This window comes from Neomonachus schauinslandi, chromosome 9 (assembly GCF_002201575.2).
Source record: "Neomonachus schauinslandi chromosome 9, ASM220157v2, whole genome shotgun sequence".
Taxonomy (NCBI): domain Eukaryota; kingdom Metazoa; phylum Chordata; class Mammalia; order Carnivora; family Phocidae; genus Neomonachus; species Neomonachus schauinslandi.
Window position 1 is genome coordinate 114,058,318 of NC_058411.1, and position 26,292 is coordinate 114,084,609.

Here is a 26,292-nt window from a genome sequence, read left to right on the forward strand (position 1 = left end):
TCAAATGAACTTGAGTATTTCTTATAAAGAAAAAGGAATTTATATTTGCCTTTTCATAAAGCAAAAAGATTCTGTAATGGTCCGGTGTTCTCCAGACTTAAAAACTCCTCTGGGTTTTATTTGCCTTGAATAAGCGGACTTTTAAACATTTTAGTTCACCTTTACTAGAGGTCTCATCTTATTCTCACTAGCTAAAAGCAGTAGCACAGAGCAGCTCTAATGTTAGAATTCAGGGGGTAGGGGGGCAACATTAATTCTTCAGTAAATATTTGACCATGTTTGCTTTAGCAAAATTAAGAAGAAAGACCAGATATTCTGAAAAAGCCTTCACACTATTCTCCACAGAAGAAGGTATTGTTTGCAACATTTTAATGGAGAACAGAAGCTCTGTGTTATTAAGCAGTTCTCATCCATGACCAAAGTATAAGTTAACCTGATTATCTTCAAGTCCAAAATCTGAAGGACTCCTTATTTTTGGCTTCTTCCTTGCCACATTTTGTATCAGTCTTCTAAGTAACAGATTTTGCACTGCCTTTGTCTCCTCTGTTTTCTCTCTGTACCTTTTAGATGCTAGAGAACAAGAGAGCCTAAACCAGAGTGCTGGCTCCAGATAATCCCTCTGAAAAAGCATTGCCTATCACTAGCCATTTCCCTCCTTTTAATTTCCTCTGGGCTAGATAAAGCAGACCCTAGCAGAATCATTTCTAAAATCAGTTCTTCTTGACTTTCCTAGTGCCCAATCACAAGGCTTTTAACCTAGTTGCTTCTGGGGAAAAGAACAACAACAACAAAAAAAACCCTTGCAATAAATATCCTATCATGAGCACAAATGGAGAAGGCATACTCAACAGACTTGGAAGCAGTTTCTGTGCTGAAGTTAGAAGCAAAGCCTACAGAGACTTCACTGACATTCAGGAAGGAAAGGGTTTTGAAAGACTGCCCCAGTTAATAAAAATGTATTGAAGGCCTTTTGGGCCTGGAGCTGCAGAGGGAGCGCATCTTGGGCCACCTGGAGTCTTTTCTAACCCTGATCCCACATTCCCTCTCTCCTCACTCAAGGTCTGCTTCCCTCCTGCTGTGGGCACATTTCTTCCCATTTCCTGACAGTGTCAAGAACTGCACCACCAGTTAAAAGAACTACTCATATTTCAGTCCCTTAGAATCTAGTTCGCTCTCATTTCCTTTTTTATTTACTTGTGATGGTCAAACTTGACATTCCTTTACATTCTCTGAGTCTGGATTATTTCAAGAATTTTTTTTTTAAGTTGCTAGTGAATGCTAATATAAGAGAGTTAAGGATACCTCCTCTAATGCCAAAAATAACTTCACCTTGTCTTCAAAATAGTGTTGAGCTAAATGCAATGTGGTATTCTAGACTTGATGCTGAACAGAAAAAAAAAGCACCAGTGGGAAAACTAGGGGAAATCCAAATAATGCTGTAGTTTAGTTAGCAGTATAATTTTAATGTAATTTCTTAGTTTTGATATATGTACGGTGGTTATGTCAGATTTTAACATGAGGGAAAGCTAGATTAAGGCATACAGTAATGTTGTAGTGTCCTTGAAACTTTTCTCAAATAAATAAATCTAAAATAATAAAAGATCTAAATTTCAAAATAAAATTTTCTTTAAAATTTTTTAAATTTAGGATTTTGATGGATTCCTGTCTCACATTGAGGTCTTTCATCCATTTTGAGTTTATCTTTGTGTATGGTGTTAGAGAATGGTCGAGTTTCATTCTTCTGCACCATTTATTGAAGAGACTGTCTTTTTTCCATTGCATATTTTTTCCTGCTTTGTCAAAGATTATTTGACCATAGAGTTGAGGGTCCATATCTGGGTTCTCTATTCTGTTCCATTGGTCTATATGTCTTTGTGCCAGTACCATGCTGTCTTGGTGATCATAGGACCGGGAAAGAAACAACAAATGTTGGAGAGGTTGTGGAGAAAGGGGACCCCTCTTACACTGTTGGTGGGAATGCAACTTGGGACAGCCACTTTGGAAAACAGTGTGGAGGTTCCTCAAAAAATTAAAAATAGAGCTACCCTATGACTCAGCGATGGCACTCCTGGGTATTTACCCCAAAGACACAGATGTAGTGAAAAGAAGGGCCATATGCACTCCAATATTCATAGCAGCAATATCTGCAATAGCCAAACTGTGGAAAGAGCTGAGATGCCCTTCAACAGATGAATGGATAAAGAAGATGTGGTCCATATATACAATGGAATATTACTCAGCCATCAGAAAGGAAGAATACCCAACTTTTACATCAACATGGATGGGACTGGAGGAGACTATGCTAAGTGAAATAAGTCAAGCAGAGAAAGTCAATTATCATATGGTTTCACTTATTTGTGGAACATAAGGAATAGCATGGAGGACATTAGGAGAAGGAAGGGAAAATGAAGGGGGGGAAATTGGAGGGAGAGATGAACCATGGGAGACTGTGGACTCTGAGAAACAAACAGCATTTTAGAGGGGAGGGGGGATTGGTTAGCCTGGAGGGCCATATGCAGTAATGTTGTAGTGTCCTTGAAACATTATTAAGTTTCAAAGGTATTAAGGAGGGCACGTACTGCATGGAGCACTGGGTGTTATATGAAAACAATGGATCGTGGATCACCACATCAAAAACTAATGATGTATTGTATGGTGACTAACATAACATAATAAAATTTAAAAAAAATTTTTTTAATTTCATTTTCATTTTAAAAAAAAGTCCAAGATTTTACAAAATTGGGATATTTAGTGATAAGTATGCCAAGAGCCAAGCACATTTCTATAACATGCTAGATTTTCCCACAACATTCTTTTTTTTTTTTTTTAAGATTTTATTTATTTATTTGACAGAGAGAGACACAGCGAGAGAGGGAACACAAGCAGGGGGAGGGGGAGAGGGAGAATCAGGCTCCCCGCAGAGCAGGGAACCCGATGTGGGACTCGATCCCAGGACCCTGGGATCATGACCTGAGCCGAAGGTAGTCACCTAACCGACTGAGCCACCCAGGCGCCCCTTCCCACAACATTCTTTGAGTAGATCCATCTTACACTCAAAAGTCAGATAAACCTAGACTCAATGCCCAGCTCTGCCACTTGCTAGCAGTAAAAACTTAAGTGACTCCTCTAAGGCTGTTTTTCTTATCTGTTTAATGGATGATGATTCCTACCTCATAGGGTTATTGTGGGAGCTTATATCATAACAGCCCAGGGCCTGCTACATGGTAAGCCCTTGAAATGTCACCTTTAGCCCTCCAGGATGACACTTTGAGAAAAGTAAAGTTTGGGTTCCTGTTCCTTCCTTAAGTTTGTTTTCACTTTTTAAAATTGCCCTCCCCCTCCCTCATTCTTCTGTGTCCCTCCTTGAAGACATAAAAGAGTTTGGGTCACTACTTTACTTGAGAATTGGGTAAAAAAATGATGCCAACATGAGTAGGGCAGTACATAAGCAAAGATACTGTTGGCCTTCACCTCTCTGGGCTTGTCTCCTTCAGACCAGGGCCTGCCTTGCCTTGCCTTGCCTTGCCTTGCCTTGTCAGCACAAGGGAGAACTAGTAACCTCTTCCACATTTTCTAGTTTACTTGTACCCTTACCTTGACTTTCCCAGGCACGTGGCTGTTTCTACACCTTTTCTTTCTCATTGTGGCTTGATGGATTTTTCCCTCTCCTCTTAAGACAGTTTCTGGTGTTAGAATCCTAGAAACTAGACTGTACCTTTATTTTTTTGATTCAGCAGCCATTTACTGAATACCTACTCTTTTTAAAATGTTTTTTTTTAATTGAAGTATAATTAGCATATAGTGTTACATTAGTTTAAGGTGTACAGTATAGTGATTCACAATTCTGTGCATTGCTCAGTGCTCATCAAGATAAGTATACTCTTAATCCCCTTTATTCCATCCGTCCCCCCACCTACCTCTCCTCTGGCAAGCACCAGTTTGTTCTCTGTATTTAAGAGTATGTTTTTTGTTTGTCACTTTTTTCTTTGTTTATTCATTTGTTTTGATCCTTAAATTCCACATATGAGTGAAGTCGTATGGTATTTGTCTCTGTTTGACTTATTTCACTTAGCATTATACCCTCTAGGTCCATTCTTTTTGCATATGGCAAGATCTCATTCTTTTTTATGACTAAGTAATCTGAATACCTATTTTTTTTTGCTAGATTCTATATAAACATAATTCCAGCTGTCCAGGAGCTCACAGTCTGCTTTGTGATTAAGTATAATCAGTATGATCTAGTCTATAATTAAATAATAAAAAAATGAGTCAAGAACTATAAATATCATGATGGAGAGTGAACAGAGTGGTGTAGGAACACTCTCCCTTTCCTTGCCATCTAGGTGGAGAAGAGCCTCTGAGTCTCTAAGGTCCTGCCCCCTGGTTGCTGCTAGACCTAAAGGAGTTTGTCCGTGTTACTCACTTCTGTCCATATCACATTCTTGCCCAAAAGAGATTCTCCCTGGTTTCACAGTTCCAAGTTCCTTTTGCCTCTAAGCTTTAGAATATCCAGGACACCTGAGATGCAGAAATAGGGGGGAAGAGGAACTGCTATGGTAAGACTGCTCAAGTTCCAGGTAGCCTGGAAGTTGGGAAAGGTGGGAGAAATAAAGCAGTTGTTCAAGGAACCTCATATGTAGGTCCTTGACTTTGGGTTTTTGTCTTTTTATGTGATAGCGTAGTAACTGAGAAAACTGTTCATATGGACACCCATTTTGTCCTGAAGAACTAGTCAAAGGAAGCATTTCCTTTTTGGACATACAGTTCTTTGTACATCCCCTCACTATAGCACTTTACTCACTGTACTGCATTTGTCTATTTTAAGTCTGTCTCTCACTGGGACTAGGAGTGCTGGGCCTGGCCAGGGCCTGCCACTAGGCAGCTTGGCAGCCCGTGAGGGTGAGGGAGATCAAAATAACTTCACTGTGTGTTTTGTTGGCTTGCAGTACTGACCTCTATAAGCTGATCTTTGGTCATCTATCTCATAACAGCTTAAAGGGAAGGAACAGGAGGTCTTGGGTCCTGCTTTCAGGACCCCTCCCCCACTCACCCTGGCCTCATCTCACTTAAGTCCAAAGAGGTCAAAAATGGCACAGTTCAGCCCCCTTAGGGAGAGCCTCCCAAAGGGTCCAAGTTCCGATTAACATTACAAAGGACTTGTTTCTCTCATCTTGAGAAAGCTTTTCCAGCCTCTCTCAGCCCCACTTACCTTATTACCCAAGCCTTCAAACTGTAGCTTATGATTTTACTCTTTTGGGCACCACATTTCCTTAAGCTTCTGATTTCCTTGTGATATTCTTGACCCTAACACCTGAGTCCTGTCAAGTGTGAGTGTACAGCTGCAAAGCTGAGCCTAGACATTATGTAGATTATGGGAATTTGAAGAAGCCCACATTAGAAGGCTTAGAAGGGAAAAATCATAGAACAAGGACTATCAGCTCATCATGCTAGCTTCTTTTAAGCTAACACTAACAGGTGAATATAGTAGAGGAATGAAGATGTCCTTTAGGTGTTAGGAAAATTTTCCATATGGGAAAAATAACCATAAAAAAATTTACTCCAGGATCTTCTCATCTCTATAAATTGGGCTACTGAGTTCTAAATGTATGGACTTGCCTAAAACCTACTTGTATTATCTCTAAACAGGTCTTAAGGTACCACCAGATGCTCAGAACAAATCTAGCCTATCCTGCTAATGAACATGCAAACAGTTTTCCCCATCTGCCACCTCTGTCTAAAAGGCTAGGAAGGCCTTCCTCCCTGATCACAAAGAACATAATTACCGTCTATAGGGAAGTCAAGTACAAAGGCCACCAGCCTTTGTAGGCCACCGAAGATTAACAGCTGCCTCTCCTTTGATTGGGAGAGGCAATAACAGTTACTCTAGTTAATAATTGAATGGATTCCCAGGCCATGTAATTCAGATTGAAGCTGTCATTTTTTTGCTGGCCTTCAGCTAAGCTGGGTTATTAGAATGGAGCCACTAATCCTATTAGTCAGTTGTCAGTCTCAGAGTGTGAGAGAGCAGAGGAAGGCAGAGCTATTAAGGTGTTACACCAGGTACGTAAGTAAAGCCACACATTTCATCTTTAGAGGTAGTTTTTCCTCACTCAAATCAGAACTGATAGAGCTCTTTATGAGTGTTCCATTTTCATATGTCTGAATGCAGTGTATTTGGAAAAGGGGTAAAAGGAAAAAGGAAAGGTACCTAGTTCACCTCTTTAGATGAGATATTGTCCGTCATTAAACAAACTTACCTTGGTGCCTACAGTGTGTGCATCCTGTGCCTGACCCTGATTGAGAATGCGGAGATAGGAGAGTTTACGCTTTACAGCCAAGTACATGAACACAAATAAGTGTGGGGTAATGTAGGAAGTGATTAGGGCCCCAAGAGAAGTACAGTTAAATACAGAGACCTTTAACTTTAATTGAAGCTATCAGAAAGGCTTCATGAAAAACACTGGATCTGGGTCTTTCCCAGACAATGTATTTGAGGAGCATCCATTCCCATTGTGGCATTAACATGTCCAGGAGTACAGAGAGCAGTGTATAGAAGTACCGGGTGATTAGCACAAGAAGTCAGTGTGGTGGGCTCAGAGAAGAAAAGGAAAGGGAAGACTCTCTGCATCCTTTGAGTCTGTGGATTGTTGTGTGAATGTGATTTCCATTTTGTATTTGCTTATAGAGCTTTTAATGCCATATGCTTCAGAAGGTGGGTTCCTTCCTTAATTTTAACATTTGGGCAGCTCATCATTGAGCTTGATTTTCCCTTTTTTGTCCTCCTGAGGTGAAAATGCCATAGGATGTCATAGGATTGTTTCATCCACTTTTATGTATAGAGAGGAAGAAGCACTACTCATTTGAACTGTGTGAAGGAGTAGAATCCAGAAGGAGGTGTTCCTCCTTTCTCAGGGGCCTCGGGATTGTGTTAGCCTCTAATAGCTCACAAGGCGTTTTTTGCTCTCAGAGAGAAGTCTTTCCATTTGTTCATCCTTTTGTTCTGTCTCTCATCCATCAGGTATTCACCAAGCCTGTTCTAATCCAGAACTGGGGCTGCAGAGGTGAGTCAGCTGTTACACTTAAGGAGCTGACAGAACAGGGCCCTGAGGTAGGGCAGAGATGATGGGATGAAGAAAAGATATTGGAGATGAAGGAGAAGTTAGGAAGATCCTAAACAGGGTTGCCATCTGGCCATGTTCGATGGAAGAGAATCTGGAAGTGGCTTGTTGCATTTGCAGTGCAGAAGTCCACACAGCCAGAAACCGCCATGACTCCAGAGGGAGATTTGTGAGGTTTTTTTATTTCATAGTTGGTTTTGCTTTTTTGGTTTATTTCCTTGAATAGCTGCAAGTGATAAATTAAAACTTCAATTTTCAATAATACATAAGTAAAAATTTGGCTTTGAATGGGCTTTATCTTCCTGAAATTGGCATATTTTTTCCTGCTTAATGTCTTTTAGAGCCTATATCTTAAGTTTTTCAAGAGGTCACATCCATGTTGTTGGCACTGCATAAAAGGCTTTGAGTTTTGTTTTGTTTTTAAAATGTAGATGTATACATTAAAATGGTCTGCTTTTACTCACTCCTTTTCCCCTCTACTTCTGCAATGTTGACCCAGTTCTCTCCCATTGTGGAAAAGTCTACAAGAACAGCAGTGGTGCTACTTTATTCCCTGTGGACAGATTGCATCAATTGGTACATCTGCTTGGCTTGAGGTATAACATACTTTGTTTCTGAATTAAGAGATATCAGTATATGAAGGCTTTACATTGAAATGGATGTACCTTCCTTGACGGCTATTAAGGAGGCTCGAGGTGAATATGTCCTTCAGTCTTGAAAAACTGAATTTTATTCTTTGGTCATGAAGCTCACTTACAGTGAAAAACTATTCTACAAGGCACACACGATAAGGAGTAAAGGATTTTATCCTGCAGTCATACCAGAGAAGTCACTGACTGTGTTTTCACAGTCAAATCATGTACAAGTATCCTTATCAGCCTTCTTTCTTAAAACTGTCATTCACAACCATTGACTGAGCACTTAACTGAGTGCAGTCCCTTTTGCTAAGTGTTGAGGATGTGGTGAAGCAGACATGGCCCCTGACCTCAGGAAGCTCTGAGTTTAGTGGGGGATACAAAGATAAAACGCTGGGAAGGAGGAACAGTAGATGCAAAAGCACAAAGGCATGAAAGAGAACGGGCCCTGTGGGAAATTTGGTTGAGGGAGAGGCAGGAGCATGGCAGGGAAGAAGGCTATTAATGGGGCATCAGATTCTGAAGACTTGTGCTAAGGAATTTGAGCCTCCTGTAGATAGTGAGGAAGAAAAGTGGGGATCATTCAAGTGTTTTAAGCAAAGAATGGCATGATTACATTTACTCTTGAGGATATTATCCTCATTGCATATATAGGCATCCAGAGCAGGATGACTCAACAGGGAGTCCCCAGTCCATTGCGAGACCACTGTCACTAGAACAGGGTGAGATAAATACACAAATCAAGAGTAAGTTTTAGCAAATTGGCGGAGTAAATTATGTCTGTTTTATCTAATACTTTAAAATGTGGTCTCCTATTTTGTACATCTTTTTTTCCTCATTTGATAGTTATTTCGTTTGTATTGCATTTCACAAAAGTATTGATCTACAGTGGAGTAAAAATCAAAGGAAGGAAAGGAAAGGAATAAAACCCTGACTTTGATCTTAGAGTATTTGGGAAACACTGCTCTAGAGAATAGGCTGGTGTGGGGTGAGCCTGGATCCAAAGATACTAATTAGGTAATTGCTGCAGTACATCAAGCAAGAGACCATGAAAGCCTGAACTGACATGATAGGAGTAGGCAAGAGTTGACGACTACAACAGAAATGGAATAATCAGAACTTGGAGGCTGAATCAGTGTGCAAGCTGAGAAAGAGGGAAAAGTCTAGAAGGGCAAATATTCTTTTAAGAATCTGCTGAAAGTTGGACCCTTGCCCTATGCTTTACTTTGAGCTTTTCCATTCCCGTTTCACAGAGCTGTTGCATTTATTTTTTAAGGTGGTTCTGCATTTTTAACATTATTAAAGATTTTATCTATAATTCCTACTTCTTTTGAGTATAAGAAAAAAGGAGGTATTTATATGTGTTTACTTCTCTATCTTGACTCACTGTTCCTCTGCTGTATTCCTTATGCTTTAGATGTTTCCATGGTACCAGATGCAATAGAAACATTGCTGGTGGGATAACCATTCACTACCATATTAAATCCAGAAAACATTCATACATACTATATGATCTCATTTATATGAAATTCTACAATAGACAAAACTAACCTATATTTTGTTTCTTCTTTTTACCTTCTGATCCCCTTCACTCATCCCACTTCCCCCACCCTCCTGTCCTCTGCAACCACTAATCTGTTCTCTGTATCTGTGAGCTTTTTTTGTTGTTGTTTTGTTAAGATTCCACATGTTTTTCTCTGCCTGACTTATTTCGCTTAGCATAATGCTCTCAAGGTTTATCCATGTTGTCACAAATGGCAAAATTTCATTCTTTTTTGTGGCTAAGTAATATTCCGTGTATTTATATACCACATCTTCTGTATACCTTTTACTTATCATTGGACACTTAGTTTGCTTCCCCATCTTGGTTATGGTAAATAATGCTGCATTGAACATAGGGGTACATATTTTTTTTCAAATTAGTGTTTTGATTTGCTTCAGATAAATGCTCAGAAGTGGAATTTCTGGATTGTATGGTACTTGTTTTTTAATTTTTTGAGGAACCTACATACAGTTTTCCATAGTGGCTGCACCAATTTATATTCCCACCAACAGTACACAGGGTTTCCCTTTTCTCCACATCCTCATCAGCACTAGTCCGTCCTTCCTTCCTTCCTTTCTTCCTTCCTTCCTTCCCTCCTTCCTTCTTTCTCTCTCTCTCTCTTTCTTTCTTTGATAATACCATTCTAACAGGTGTGAGGTGATATCTCATTGTGATTTTGATTTGCATTTCCCTGATGATTAATGATGTTAATTAAACATCTTTTCATGTACCTGTCAGTCGTATGTCTTTTAAAAATGTGTATTTACATCTGCCCATTTTTAATCAGATTGTTTGTGTTTTTTGCTATTGAGTTGTATGAGTTCTTTATATATTTTACCAGAAATATGACTTGCAAATATTTTCTCCCATTCAGTAAATAGCCTTTTCATTTTGTCGATGGTTTTCTTTGCTGCATAGAAGCTTTTTAGTGTGATGTAGTCCCACTTATTTATTTTTGCTTTTTTGCTTTTGCTTTTGGTGTGTAATCTATGGTACTGTAAATCACATCTGTGGTTGCTCCAAGGAGGGGGGATCAACTGTAAAAGTGGCATGGGGGAACTTTCTAAGGTGATGGAAGTGTGTTCGGGTCTTGATAAGTATTTCTCAAATTTATTTGAAAGGTATGCTTAAGATCTGAGCCTTTCATCCAATTGTAAAGTGTGTCTCAATTTAAAAAACTACTCAGTAAACATAAGGTGTTCAATCCCACTGATTATCAGTAAAAGGCAAATAAAAACCTCAATGAAATGCCATTATACACCATTAGAATGACTGAAGTTTAAAAAAAAACGATAAAATCAATTTTGGTGTGAATGTAGAATAACTGAAATTATTACTGCACTGCATTGTGTACACAAATTGTTCCAAATGCCTTAGAAAGCCTTTGGGGGTGCCTGGGTGGCTCAGTCGGTTGAGCGTCTGCCTTCGGCTCGGGTCTTGATCCCAGAGTCCTGGGATCGAGTCCTGCGTCGGGCTCCCTGCTCGGCGGGGAGTCTGCTTCTCCCTCTCCCTCTGCTGCTCCCCCTGCTTGTGCTCTCTCTCTGTCTGTCAAATAAATAAATAAAATCTTAAAAAAAAAAAAAGCCGTTTGGCAATAGCTAATAAAATTGAACCAGTGTATACTCTGTGACCCAGGAATCCCACTCTTCAGCATAAATGCAGCACAACTGCATGTCACATTTGCACAAATACATGTACCAAAATGTTTATAGCAGCAGCATCCCGAGTTTGAAAGTGGAAACAACCCAAATGTCAGTTAGCAGTGAAACATTTAAATAAGCTGAGTAAGATAATAAGATAGTAGCCATTTTCAGCCTGTAATGTTAAAAGTGAAATTAATGTAGAAGGGAGAAAAAAAGACACTAAAGTAAATTTTTCCAATTAAAAAAAAAATAAGTTGAGGTATATAATCAGATGAAGGAATAATATATTCCATCAAGGAAAAGGAATGAAATATTGGTATAGGCAGTAGTATGGATAATTTAGAAAAAAATTGAGAAAGAAAATTTAGATTCTATGGAATATGTAAAGTATGATTCCATTTTTATAAAATTGAAAAGAAGACAAAGGGAATCTGTGATTTTAAAAATCAGGATAGCCTTTATATTTGGGGAAGAAGGAGAGAGAGTGAATGTGATGGGTATCAGGGATATTATGGGATGTTATAAAGCTTTATTTTTTATTTTTTAGTTTGGAGTTGTTACAGGGTGTGTTAAGTTTGTCATAATTCATTTAGCTACACAGTTATGATTAATGTAGTTTTCTTTGTGTTATATGCTAATACAAAAAAAATTTTTAAAGATTTATTATTTGAGAAAGCGCCAGGAGGGGACAGAGGGAGAGAGAGAGAGAAAAATAACTCCAGCAGACTCCTTCCTGGGCTCAGAACCCCATGCAGGGCTCAATTTCGAGACCTGAGATCATGACCCGAGCCAAAACCAAGAGTCAGACGTCTGACTCTTGATTTCAGCTGGGGTCATGATCTCAGGGTGCTGAGATCAAGTCCCAAGTCAGGCTCCATGCTTAGCATGGAGTCTGCTTATCCCTCTCCTTCCCCCATGCCTCTCCTCCAGCATGTGCTCACGCTTGCTCTCTCTCTCTCAAATAACTAAAATAAATAAGATCTTCAAAATTATTATTATTTTCTAATCATATTGACATCCTAGCATAAGAAAGAATGGTAACAGCATTATGGTTTCAAATTACTGAATACACCTGGGTTTTTCAATTTTTTGATTGTTAGTTTTATTGCAAAGAAACTTTTTTTCATTAATAACAAAAATTCTTAATTATCTATCCTAAAAGTATGAGTTCTTGTCTAGGATTCACAATAAAGCTATTATAGTCTCAAACTGTATTTTATTGTGCATGTAGTGAGTAATTGAATGACTAACGTACTATACTACCAAAGTCCAGACATGTACTAGAGCCAGTCAGTAATCAATAGTCCACATCAAGCAGAGCATTGTGCTTAGAACATCAGAAGAATCAGGCAAACATGTTTGACAGAGCCTATGTATAACTTATATCTCTCCCCTATGTATCCTCTCCCGCCAAAAAATACTTCATGGTGACTAACATAACATAATAAAAAATATTATAATTAAAAAAAATACTTGAGTATTTCAAAGATATTTCAAGGCTTCATCAGCTGTAGAATACTATTACAAGAAACATAAGGTGATGGTATAATAGGGGGGTTATGTATTCGTGTGCTAGGGCTGCCATAACTAGCTCCCACAGAGTGGGCAGCTTAAACAATAGAAATGTATTTTCTCACAATTCTGAAGGCTGGAATTCCAAGATCAAGGTGTTAGCAGGTTTGGTTTTTCCTGAGGTCTCTCTCTCCTTAGTTTATAAATAGCAGGTTTCTCTCTGCCTCACATAGCCTTTTCTCTGTGCACTTGCATCTCTGATGTCTTTTCCCCTCTTATAAGGACACCAGTCATTTGGATTAAGGCCCCACCCTAACAGCCTCATTTTAACTTAATCACCTCTTCAAAGACCTCCTCAAAACAGTTACATGCTGAGGTACTAGGGGTTGGACTTCCACATAAGAATTTGGGGGCAGGGAGACACAATGTAGCCCATCACAGGTTGCTGACCTACTTTTTTTCAGAATATGATGCAATGATTATGATTCTGTGTGTGTGTTAAAAACTAATACAATGTACCGTAGAATGGCTCTCGCCTCTCCCCATGCCAAAGCAATGCAAAGAACTCAGAGATGCTCCTTTCACGCGATTTGTAAACAATTTAGAAATTGTTTACAGGAAGAAATAATCATAGGTTGAATTCTAAAATGGTAACTTAATATCCTCCCTAAAATAGCTGACGTGGTGAACAAATACATGTAGATGGTTAGATATTAGATTATCTTCTATTACTGAAGAGAAAAATAATAGGACAGGAAGGCTTTGTGGCAGTCCATTTGTCTTGTTAGGTGGAAATTAACATTTCAAAATGATGTGGTCCTTCAAAGTATTGCTAAAAATTCTGTGTAAAAAGATTTTGTCCTCTGCATGGAGTGCTCTATCTGTTCCCCTTTTCTTTTGCCTGCTTCAAAGCCTCAACTTTGAAGCCTGTGCTGACCCTTTCTCCAGTATATAGTTGGTTCCCCATTATTCTTACAGAGCACCTTTCCTTTTTCTTTAAGGTACTTATCATAATTGAAATTATATTATTTATGATTATTTGATTGGTGTTGCTCTCATCCACTAAATTTTAAGCTTCATGGGGGACAGCAACTCTGTCTTTTGTGTTCACCAGTTTTGACCTACTGTACCTAGCACTGCTTAAACATTCAATAAATACTTGTAGAATAATGGAACCAACAGAATGTTTGACACTACAACTAAATATTTCATTTGGTGATAATTTTATGCCTGGGAAATTGGGCTAATTTCTATTTGTGTTTCTGTCTAGAATGTAGCAGATCAGATTGCATTTCAAGTTGCTGGTGGATTAACAGCCCTTGAACACATTCTTCAAGTAGTAGTCCCGACCACAAATGTGAACACAGCTTCACGAATTCCTCCTAAGTAAGTATAGTTTTTAAATCTGTCCTTCACGTTTCATTTGTGAGTCATTTCTGCCCTATGGTTTCCATATGGGGGACCATAAGAAAATTGTATGTGTATTCAGGCTTGAATAGCAAAAACTTACACCCCCCCCATTAGGGAGAAAAACAGAGGTGCTCAACTTTACTTACAAAACTCAAATTGAGCCGAAAAAGCCTTAGGAAGGAAATCTCTTTGGTCAATGACCTTCTCTAATCCTAAAACAGGGAGAATGGATGAACTCCTGGGCAGCTGTAACTGCTTACATAAATTGAAGGGAATTGAATAGTAGTAACAGAAAGGTAACTTTCTGTGTTGAGTACAAGAAGAGGTAAGTACATTAACAAAAGCCTGAGCTGTGAAATTTGAAGAAATCCTTAACTAACGGAAGAGCAGTCTGAAGCCAAGACTGCCATAGTCTAGAGTCCTGGCCAAATAGCTGTGAGAACTGATTGCAGTTTGGTCTTTAACTGCAAATTGCTCCTTATCATATGGATCCCACACAAGCTTTTGACCCAAGATCTGCTTTCCCCTTCTCTTAAGTCACTCTGTGACCCCTGGCCACCTGGGATACAGTAGCAGACAGCTTTAGTTCAGAAGTATTACATTTCGGAGTGGTAGCATGCACAATTTCTGGATATTTTGTGGAGACTCTTATTTACAGAGTTTAAATGAGAAGTTTTGATAAAAGTTCACTTATATCACTGAGAAAACTTAAATATTTAGTTAGCCAACATAAGTGAGTGCTTTATTTGTCCATTGGATACTACAGAAAAGAAATTCCAAGAATATGTTATCTTTCCTCCTGAGAGACATTTTGGTAAAATAAAAATAGCAAACGAACCTGGATTCTGTTTTACCTCTATTGGTTCCTAGCTGGGAGAATTTGGGCAAGTGCCTTATTCTTGTTGCATCAGTTTCCTCTAAACAGGGGTAATCATATTCACCTCTCCTGTGCTACTGTGGGGATCAAGTGAAATATATGTGAGAGTTCTTTGTAAACTTTAAAGTGTTATATAAATCTGAGGTGACAGTTTCTAAGTAATAGTCTTGCCTGCCTTAAGACAGTGTTGTCTCTTTGAAATGAGACATTTCTAAGTACAAACTGTTTGATACTGAAATTAGTTTGGGTTCCTCGCTCTACTGACAAAGTAGAGATTAATAAAAGAAGGTATAGGTATCCTTTGAGTCAGGATATCTTTCTTTTTTTTTTTTTTTAAGATTTTTATTTATTTATTTGACAGAGCGAGAGATAGCGAGAGCAGGAACACAAGCAGGGGGAGTGGGAGAGGGAGAAGCAGGCTTCCTGCCGAGCAGGGAGCCCGATGCGGGGCTTGATCCCAGGACCCTGGGAACACAACCTGAGCCGAAGGCAGACGCTTAACGACTGAGCCACCCAGGCGCCCAAGTCAGGATATCTTTCTACGGAGCACACATACAGGTTTTCTAACCCGGGAGAGTTGGTGTTCCTCATCAAAATGGATTTATTGACAGTATATTGTTTGGCATGTTGTCATCACTCAGTGTTTGTTAACTGACAGGGAGGGAGAGAGAGAGAGAGGAAAGAATGAAACAATAAATTTGAGATAAGAAAGGAAATGGCCTTTGATTCTTTGGGACAGTGCTTTGATAACTGTTAATCACTCATATTGTTCATCTTAAAAGCACCTGTAGCTTCTTTATTTGTCTTGTTCTGCTTTTTGTGTTGTTTTGTTTTCTGGTTGGTTTCAACATGCATGACACTGAGTTCTCTGGCTGGTAACCCAAATTAAATGCCTGTTTCGCAAAAGCTACTTTTGTCATTGTGGCAAAAAGCATGCTCTGGTACTTATCTGTGACCATCATTTAGGGAACAGAAGAGGTTTCCATAGCTCCTAAGAAGACCTAAGCGAGAATTAGCACACCAACATTGGCAAGGAGCCCTGGAATCCTGAGAGTCCAGACCAGTGCACCTCTGATGGCCACGAGCTGACCGCAGTGCCAGGATTGAGAGTTTGTTTCTCAGTCTCACCTTAGGCCAATAGATTTGTGTTCAGCCAGGCACTGCTTACTAAGTGGGGCTCCACTCAGGGCAGTGGGCATCGAGCAGCAATTCTAAGATTCTCTTCTCCTGAGCACAGATCAAGATCATGACTCTACTTTCTAAATTAGCCTCACTTTTCAGGGCTAAAGGATTAAGGCTATGAGAGTATTATGCTGCTTACTCAGAAAGGGGCAAGAGACATGCCCCAGCTGTGTGAGAATTAGTATAGACTCAGAGCATCCTGGTAGGCATGCGTCAGTGGCTTAACTCAGAAAGTGTTCTTTCTCATATTCCTTCCAGCTACTATTGTGCACAAACCCCTGCCCTGCTCTTCGGCCTTCCATAGTCCCTGGGGACTTCCTTTGCTCTCAACCTGCCCAAGCCCTCCCCTTCCAACCCTGATGAGCTCCCATCCCTCAACTCCATGAACCTTCTGTCATGTTAGCTCATTTTGTTTTCTGCTTACCCAGAGAGGCTGGGTTTTTTTGTTTTTGTTTTTTTACTATCCTGCATTAATTTTTCTCAGTAATAAACAGCAGAGGTTTTAAGAAGTATCAGCCACTATTGAGGAACATTTACCATGTGGATCATCTAGACAATTACCATGTGGCTCACCTGTGACTACAAACCTCGAGTTTCACTGCCCCTGCAGCCCTGAGCTCTGGGAGTGGAGAGACCAGCTCCCTGCTTCTCTTTCTCACCACCCTGCCTCTCTCCCTTTTCATTCTACATAGCACCTCAGCAGTTGCCCTATAATTGTTGCTAGGTAACTTCCTGGGAGTGAATATTTGCTTCTAGCAGATTTTTTTAAATGTGAAATTGAGAATTATACCCACTTCTGAAAATTTAAATTTGTGAAACCTTTCTGAAATCCTTAGTGGGTTGTTTTGCCTTTGTTAGAACCAGGGAAAGCCCATAAAACTGCTTGAATCCTTGAATCCTTGAGAGGACTTCATTAGGATGTGGTATTCCAAAATCAACCTTCTTAACAAATGTGCTCCAATAAAATTGTTTTCAGTGCCAAGAAAGATCAGCCTGAGACAAGGCAATTTTCATTTCATGTGGTATCTACTTTGGGGATGACTCCTGTTAATTTACCTGCTAACTTTAATTGCAGAAAACAAGTACAAAAGAATGAATGACTATTCTAGCCTTTTCTTTGGTTTAGGCTAATAATAGTTGTTTAACATAGCTTTTAATATTTGAAAATAAATGGTGGTCTGTCATTTTTTTGGGCATAGAGAATGCCCCATGTGATGTAAATAAGAAGATAGATCTGCTGTGACTAGAAGCTATGGCCAAAGCTTTGTGTTGTGTTTTTAATCCTTTATTTACAGAGCAGCAGTGATACTAAAAGGGAGAGTTGGCACTCCACATCTCCAGACCCCTTTCGGGCAACAATAGATGTTCTTATTTCACAAAGAAACCTGCAGACCTTTTGGGCCATGAAAAATAATCATTGGGCTAAGTCTTCCCCAGGTTGCCTTTTACTTACTTGGTATCCCTAGTTCTTTATACTCATAGACAACAAAGGGGCCAAATGGTTAGCTCTCCAAGCACTCTAGGTTTTCAATTGGAGAACTCACTAGGCACCCTGTTTCTTCTCTGTCAGCCTTGCTTATCTTCCTTCATTGTCCCTCTGGACCCAATTTTTTATATAGAAGTAGTTTCATCAATATGAAGCAATGCAGACAGCATAGTATAGAAGAAAATATACAGGCTCTGGCGTCAGATCAGAACTTAAATTCTCTGCTTTTCACTTATTAGTTATATGACCTTGGGCCAAGTTGCGTGTTATAATGGAGCCTCAGTTAAACAGTAACACTACCATGTTGGGTAGGACTTGTTGGTTGTTGTGAGAATTAAAAGTGCATGTGTTTGTTAATTGCCCTGTACAACAAAAGCACTTAGCTAATATTGGTGGTTTTTGTTGTAGTTGTTATGAGGTTGACTTTATATTACCCTACTTAATTACTGAATTTTAAGTCCCTCAGTCTGTGTCAGCTTGGCTTCTAAAGAGCTGTATTCTGTTCATTTTACTTGGGCATTTGTTTTTTCCTCTTACGCCCAAGCTTCATCCTGGTAAATTTTAGCCTTGCCTGTCAAGATCCTTTTGGATCCTGATTTGACCTCTAACTTAGTGTCTTTTTCTTTAACTTTGTGCCAGACCTGAAGTTGATCTGTAGAACACATACATCTTCATCTAAATCACTGAAAAAATATCCTACACATTAGAAAATAGTTCAGTTTAGCACTTTATTAATGTACTATCTTGCCAAGTATTCCATTTGTTGTACTCTCATCTCCCCAAATAGACTGTAATTTCTTGGGACCAGAAACCATAGTAAATATATTATTTTTTATTATTATAAAAACAATATTATTATTTATTGTAAATCATAATGGCATCTTAAAAAATATCATTTGAATATGTGAATAAATTCTTTTTCCCAAAGTTGGAAATAAAGCAGTAAAAGAACTCACTGCATTAAATACTTGACTCTGTGGACTTCGAATATGATCACATCTCAGCCAAATAGGGTCCTCTTGATTTTGACCACTCTGTTAGCTAGACTTTAGGAATTTTTTTTTAAATTCTGCCTTTAAATTTCTGTGTACTTGTAATTATATCAAGTATCTGTAACTGTTACTTATTCAAAAAGCCGAATGGGAATGCTAGACCTGTATTCTTGGTCATCCTTATCACAGTTTTAGAACCAGAGCACACTGGTATATATAAGATTGCCCCCATTTTAAACTATGTTGAAAAACAGATCCTTCTGGAGCGCCTGGGTGGCTCAGTCGTTAAGCATCTGCCTTTGGCTTAGGTCATGATCCCAGGGTCCTGGGATCAAGCCCCGCATCAGGCTCCCTGCTCAGCGGGAAGCCTGCTTCTCCCTCTCCAGCTCCCCCTGCTTGTGTTCTCTCTCTCACTATGTCTCTCTCTGTCAAGTAAATAAATCTTAAAAAAAAATTAAAAATTAAAAAAAAAAACCAGATCCTTCTGACTGCTGTCTTTATGAAGTATACCTATTTATTCAGATCAAACAAATTGAGTTGCTTTTTTGCTTCTTTACCTGTGAAACAGTAGTCACTGAATCATAATAATAATAAAAGTAAATATAAATATAATAATAAATATAAATAAATATAATAATAAAAGTAAATGAATTTAGAATGATATGAGGTGGAGTTTTGCTTCCTAGGAAGATAATTTATAAGATATCACAAATTTATTCTCCAAAGTAAAATAAAATGAAACTTGTGATTTTATGCAGTTTTTCCACTTGGCAATATTGCATTTACTTGATCCTTTGCGTTGGTGAGGAGACAGACCTTAATTAACATTACCGAGTGTGTTCTCGGTGCCAGTCACTCACTGTGCTAGGTACTTTGCATGTGTTACCTTGTTCACTCCTCCCAGTCACTAGCAGCCATGTCTGTGGCCCACTACCAGAATGAGAGTTGGCAGCCGTCATATTTGGAGCATGACTGCAACCTGAGAGAGCCATGATATCCCTTTTGAAAGCATGTTTATTCATTCCAAATGGCAAAGAGAATGTTCAGAATTGCTTTCCCATGATTACTGAGGTTTTGTCCCTAAAGGCTTCTGTTCCCTTTTCTTGGTCTTGTGATACAGCGTAGAGACTGGTGGAGTTCATCTTATAGTGGAAAAGAGATATCCCTTTGTGTTCCAAAAGCAGGTAAATAATCTAGGGCTTCCAATCCTAATAACCAGGGGAAAAACTATTTCCTAGGGAGTCACTTCTTAGGGTCAGTTGTATGCATGTGTGGACATGGGAATGGGATTACCACATCTAGGAACCATTCAAAATAGACCCTGTCCATAGGGAACTTAGAGTCATAGAAAATGAGATGGATTAAACTCTAAATATCAGTAGTAGTAGCCTACTGTGTTACCTTTGTGGAACAGCCACTCCGGTGATATACACAAACTCGTCATAAAAGGAATGTTTTGCTAAATATCCAGTATCTGCTTAGTTTCCTGAGATGCTTCACCTCATGTGCTCTATAGCTTACTTCTTATTCTGGTTTCTTGACTCCTTGTTTTTCTGGGTGTTGTGAATACTACCTGTTCTAAGCAGTGCACCGATGCCTCTTCTTAGCAGCTCTCTCTTATGCCATGTGATCCTTCCCTCAATGGCCATACCTGATTAAACCAAAAGTGGACATTTGACTCCAGCAGCCAGTCTGTAGACCAGCCAACAATATTGGACTTAAAACTCAGCCCAGAAAGTTAAACTGAGCCAGTCAGGTTTCTCTCTCAGGAATTTGCAGTTGGAAAGTTGTAGAACTCCAACTCATTTTTTTCTAGTGTATTTGAATTTGAAAAATCATGTAGAGTAACTTCTGGGATGGCCATTACAGGGCTCTGTTTAGCAGGGCCAACAAAGGCCATTTGGGGAAAAAGGAGGAGAACAGAACTGCTTCAGGAGAGAGAAGGGAGATGGAAATGAGAGCGGGTCCAGTCTACAGAGCTGGCATTGTTCCTGCCCTCCTGAGGTCTAGTAGTTCATATTCTCCTGGATTCGTGGGAAGTTCCCAGTAACCTTACAACAAATGACTCTTTTTACTTGAAAGTATTCTTATTGAATTTCTGCCCCTTCAAACCGAAAGAGCCTAATACTTTTGAATAAAAATATTGAAGATTTTTTAAAGATTTATTTATTTATTTGGGAGAGAGAGAGAGTGCACGCCCAAGCATGGGGGGAGTGGCAGAGGGAGAGGGAGAGAGAGACCCCTCCAGCAGACTCCCTGCCGAGCGGGGAGCCTGACACAGGGCTGGATCCCAGCACACTGAGATCATAACCTGAGCTGAAGTCAAGAATCAGACACTTAACCTACTGAGCCACCCAGTCGCCCCAACATTAAAGATTTCTTAAACTCTAGATTGGCTTGAAAATACTTGACTGTGTTATAGAACCTTCCTTGTGACCTCCTTTGTTTTTCTAAATTCTTTCATATCAAGAAAGAATGAGTGAATGACCACAGTATAAATAGAGAGGGAGCACACTCTACAAGTTCTCTAGGGTATAGTTCTTTGTGAACATTAAATGTTTCTGTAAGCTGGTACTGGCTGAACTTTCCTTTTCTTTACTAACCCTAATTTGGAGAATCTGTATAGAAAATAACGTAGATTAAACTTGCTATCCCTGGTTGCTAAGGCAAACACACTTAAGTAACATACTCTACAGTGGGAGCTTATCTTCAGAATCAAAGATAAGAGAATGTATTATGTATTGTTCTTTAAGAACAAATAACAGTACTACTCATATTTTTTATAGCTCTTAAGTGTTAACTTCCTTGGTGACCCTTGGGTCCCAGATTGGTTACCTCATCATTAACTTTATAATTAGGACTTAGTTTGAATCCCAGCAACATTTTCTTACCATTTATGAACAACTGAAAAATCTATTTCTTTAGACCCTGCTCTCTCAGACTTGATCATAATGGGCCATAGTCCAACTTTTTAATAAAAATAAGTTTGTTAATGAGAAACTCAATCATTTTCTGAAATTAGAAACCAGTTGCCTATTGAGACGATGAGACTACAATGTTTTGAAGGTGAGAAGACTGCAAGAGCAGCTATCCCTCCCCCACTCAAATCCTGGCAGCATGATGCAGCTCAGAACATTAATCCTGTGCTACAAGGTAAAGCTGCATTATATTTTTAAGAACTGAATAATATGCCTTTAACGGCACAGTTTCAGTTGCTAGGGGAGAGACAGCGTTTGTAAGAGACCACTTGTCCTCTATTCCTTAAGTCATTTTATAATATTTAACAGAAGGAATAAAAGCATTGCCTTATATCTTTTCAGGGCAACCTTTTCTGGGATTGCACTTTTGTTTCTCGCAGGGAAACCAAGCAGTATCTCCATATTATTCAACATCTACCACAGAGCATGGCATACTCAAGGACCTGATGCAAGCCTCGGAGCATTGCATTGTCTCATGCCTCTCTCTCTCTCTCTCTCTCTCTCTCTCTCGTGCAGTAAGAAATGCAAAACTTCATTCTGGAGGGGGTGGTTGTTTTACCAAAATTGCACCTGTAGATGCTGGACTCGTGTTTTCTTTTTTTTTTTAAAATGAGCATTTTTATTTATTTATTTATTTTTATTAACATATAATGTATTATTTGTTTCAGGGGTACAGGTCTGTGATTCATCAGTCTTACACAATTCACAGCACTCACCATAGCACATACCCTCCCCAATGTCCATCACCCAGCCACCCCATCCCTCCCACCCCACTCCACTCCAACAACCCTGTTTGTTTCCTGAGTTTAAGAGTCTCTTATGGTTTCTTTCTTTCTTTTTTTTTTTAAAGATTTTATTTATTTATTTGACAGAGAGAGAGACAGTGAGAGAGGGAACACAAGCAGGGGGAGTGGGGGAGGGAGAAGCAGGCTTCCTGCAGAACAGGGAGCCCGATGCGGGGCTCGAGCCCAGGACCCTGGAATCATGACCTGAGCTGAAGGCAGACACTTAACAACTGAGCCACCCAGGCGCCCCTCTTATGGCTTCTAATAAAATTAGCAGTTTCAAATTTTGTTTTCATAGTCCAATCTACATTAAGGCATTTGCTTAGAAAGCTCTCAAGTAATATTTTGTCAAATGTTTTTGGTTACCTATCTACTTAAGAAAATCTTTAACTGGACTATCATTGTTAAATCACTCCTGGGACATTACTCACAATTTATCTGAGGCTCTGACTTGCTTGCCATTTTCTTTACACTGTTACCTTCTGAATTATTTTCACCAAGTCTAGCTATTGATTCAAAGATCAGGTTAATTGCCTTATTGAAAATCAAAATGCATATAAATAGTTCTCTACATTGGCCTTTGAGTTAAGGTAAAAACAAATATCTCACCTTTTCAAATTGATGTATTCTAGCAAAGATAGTTGTAAAGTTAATTTCTATTAAGTGAATCCAATTTTCTTATTAATTTCCTTCCTTAAGTCAGCAATGAATTTCTGTGGGCAATGTGTCAGTTCATTAACAGTCGATGGACAGTTGTAGCCAAGTCCTTTGGTGTTCTAGACAGTGTAACACAGCAGTCTTGTTGAAAACAAGTTCCAGCACTTTCAGAATTATGAATTATGTAGCACTTTCCTAACTTTGTAACTCTCTTGTCACCTTCTGGGGCTTGAATTCTTGAAAACACCTAACATAGGATGAAGATTATATCATATTTTACAAATACATACCACAATCTAACACGTAATGTATCTTAGGCTAAAATTTACTTCTGTAAACATATTCACCTTCCCACTTGGTTAGTTTTGGAACTCAAGCCAGAAATATCTGTATTTCGAATTAGAGAAGAGGGAATATAATGCACTAATAGATTAAACTCAACTGGGATTTAGTGTCAGAGCATTAGGGTTCAAATACCAGCTTTGCCAGTATTTGGTGTGAGACCTGTCTCTTAAGACCTTATTAGCTATAGTATTTTTCATCTGGGAAATAGGGGAAAGATTCCTATCTCACAGGGTCATTGTGAAGATAAATGCTAATATGTATAAAGGGGCTTTGTGAATTGCCATGCCTTAGCATGGGACACCTGTGGCATTTGGGGCAGAATGCAGGATTGTCCTGCCCACAAGGTGTGTGACATCCTTTGGCCCATTAAATGACATTAAACACCCATTATATACCTGTGTTCCCAGTTGTTTTCAAAACCAAATATGTCATTACACATTTCTATTGTGAACTGTGTGCTGGGCAATAGAGTTGTGGAAATAAAAAAGACATTGTCCATATCCTCAGGAGGCTCACTTGTTAGGGTTGAGCTAAACAGGAAAAGATGTAATTTAGTACAGTGTGCTAAGTAAAACTGTAGAAGTATGCACTAAGTACAGAAAGAGCACAAAGGATGGAGTAATTAACTGACAGAGGAGGACACAGAGTCTTACCTAAAGGTTATAACATGTGAACTTGGTTTTAAAAAAGATTCAAAGTTTGCCAAATTAACAAATCCTCCTAAGTTAGCAGAGAGCACAGCATGTGCAAGATCATGGAGGCCTGAAATAATAGGATGTGCTTAGGGAGCTGTAAACATTGGTATTATTGGAACACAAATGTCCTAATATCATTAGAACAGTATCAGAAATATCTAGGTATGAGCAAATTGGGCAAATGGCAATTCAGGGAAAAGTAAAAGGTTTTTATTCCTTATTTCATATTTGGGGGAGAAAAGTTCGTATCAGTTTTATTCACTCATCTATTAATTGTTGTTACTATCTTAATTTAAGCCCTATTGCTCATACTTTTCTAACCAAACACAAAGAGGAATTCAGTCATTTAACACACCTTTATTGCCAGGTACTTGGCACTTTGTTTATTCTCATGGCTAGAAGGTGAGTGAGAGAGAGAGAACCTTTGTAAAGGAGTGCTCTGAACCCCTGCAAAACACTTGGCATTTTCAGAAATGCAATAGCAGTAAAGCTGCTTTATAAATATATTAGACTTATTTAAGTCTTTGGCTTATCTTCACCAATTTTATCACTTACATACGTGAAGAAACTGAGGCTTAAAAAGACTAAATGATTTATCATCAGTCATCAGATTGGCAGCTAGGACTGAGCATCCTCGTCTGGTATCCATTTTTCTATACCTTATTGCCTTATTGTTTCTGATGTGTGAACATTTAACTTTCACTATTTTAATAAAAATAAAGTACCATTTCATTAATATCTTAGAAAAAATTACTGTCATTATTCTGTGAGTTGCCAGACAGAGGTTTTTTTGTTGTTGTTATTTGTTTGTTGTTTAGTTTTTGACTTTTGGTGGGGGAGATACTGTTTGGTTGGCTTTGGATTTTCAGTTTAGGATTTTTGGTAGTAGCTTATTGGTGTAGGTACAGGAAATGTACCTGAAAAAAAAAAATCATTTTTCCCACCTAGGAGTCAAAGAGGGACAAGAGGAACTGATCTAACAGAAATTAAGAAACAGAAACCAAAACCACTTAAAATGATTTGTATGTATAAGAGAAAATGCTCAGGGAAGATCTAGCAATGAAGTCGAAAAAAGAAATAAAACGTTTCATTGTTACCTTAAATACCCTTTTCAGAACTTAAATCAGGTGACATACAAGGAGTAAATTTCTCATAGTGTTTACTTGCCATCAGTAACTGATAATCAATACTAGGGAGTTGGAAACCACATGCCACCTCATGTGTCCACTACATGATAGCCCTCAGGAAGTGTTAATAAGATGGTATTTGCCAGTGTGGGTGAAATCTGGAAGACAGCCCATTTGTTAATAAACAATTCCTTATTTCTAAGCAGGATTCTTTTAATATAATTCTAAATATTTTTAGATCAAGGTTTACTAAAAGTAAGTAACTTTCCCTAAGACAATAAAAGTAAAAAATTGTTTTGCAAGCTAATTAGCCATAGTGATTGATAAATACTCTTCTCCATTTGATATATTGAGGCATTTTGTTTGTGTCTCAAAAGGCTGCACAGAGACGGTTATAGTTGACAGCTGTTGTACCACTAATAAGATTAAAGTAAAGAAATTAGTTTTGTCGACTTTAATCTGCTGTTTAACACTGCAAACCACCTGGGGTCTTCTCCAGGGCCCGCATGTTTAATTGTGAATTTAAAATTGCATAACCAGATCCTACTTACGAACATATCTGAAGACTGGCTAATGGTAACTTGTTCCAGGACAAGACAGAGTTAGCACTAGACTTTAGAATTAATGTTTTAATTTGATGCCCACCCTACATTTTTAAATGTATTATTCTAATCTTTGAAACATAACACCTTCTCAGTGGGAGGTTAATTTTAGGAAATGAAGAAAGTTTAATTAGGTTGGTACTTAAGATATATCTGATTTTCCCATCTAAAATTAGAATATGTCTCTGTGGAATAATTAAATTGCCAATTCTTATTGTACCAAATTGACCAATTAAGAAAAGAAACCCTTGCGATAACACATCTAGTTGAAGATTTCTTACTCCTTGCTCTGGGCATCATTATAATTAGGAAAATAGTTTAATTTAAAAATTAATTTTGGTTTTATCAAAATGTCATGTTGTAGAATGTGATGTGCAATGCAAAAATCCTTTGTGATTATTTATTACATTGAGTTTTAATGCAAACTGAAGTATAGAGTATATATAATTTATATCCCCACAGTGAAGATCATTTGGTCAAGCAGCATTATTAGCATCCCTGGAAGACCCCCCCATCTTGAGCTGAGATTTGTTGTTCCTGAATGTTGGCTCCCTCACTAGCCCTGCCCACCCCAAGTGTTCTGGCATCAGACAGATGGAGCAAGAGCAAGAAAGGCAGTGTGGGTTTAGACTAGTCTTCACAGCTCCAAATTTCCTCTTCATCCACAGCTCATGCTGATCCAAATGTCCCATTATCTACTGCAAA

The 26,292-nt window shown here is 38.7% G+C and overlaps 1 protein-coding gene across 2 annotated transcripts in view; it reads left to right on the forward strand.

Moving 5' to 3' along the window:
* The window catches only part of SCAPER (S-phase cyclin A associated protein in the ER), a 523,695-nt gene that overhangs the window by 353,436 nt on the left and 143,967 nt on the right, over positions 1–26,292 (forward strand). For both annotated transcript variants that reach the window (XM_044917799.1, XM_044917800.1), the window contains one exon: positions 13,722–13,837. In XM_044917799.1, the coding sequence (XP_044773734.1) occupies positions 13,722–13,837 (116 nt within the window). The remainder of the gene's footprint in view (positions 1–13,721; positions 13,838–26,292) is intronic.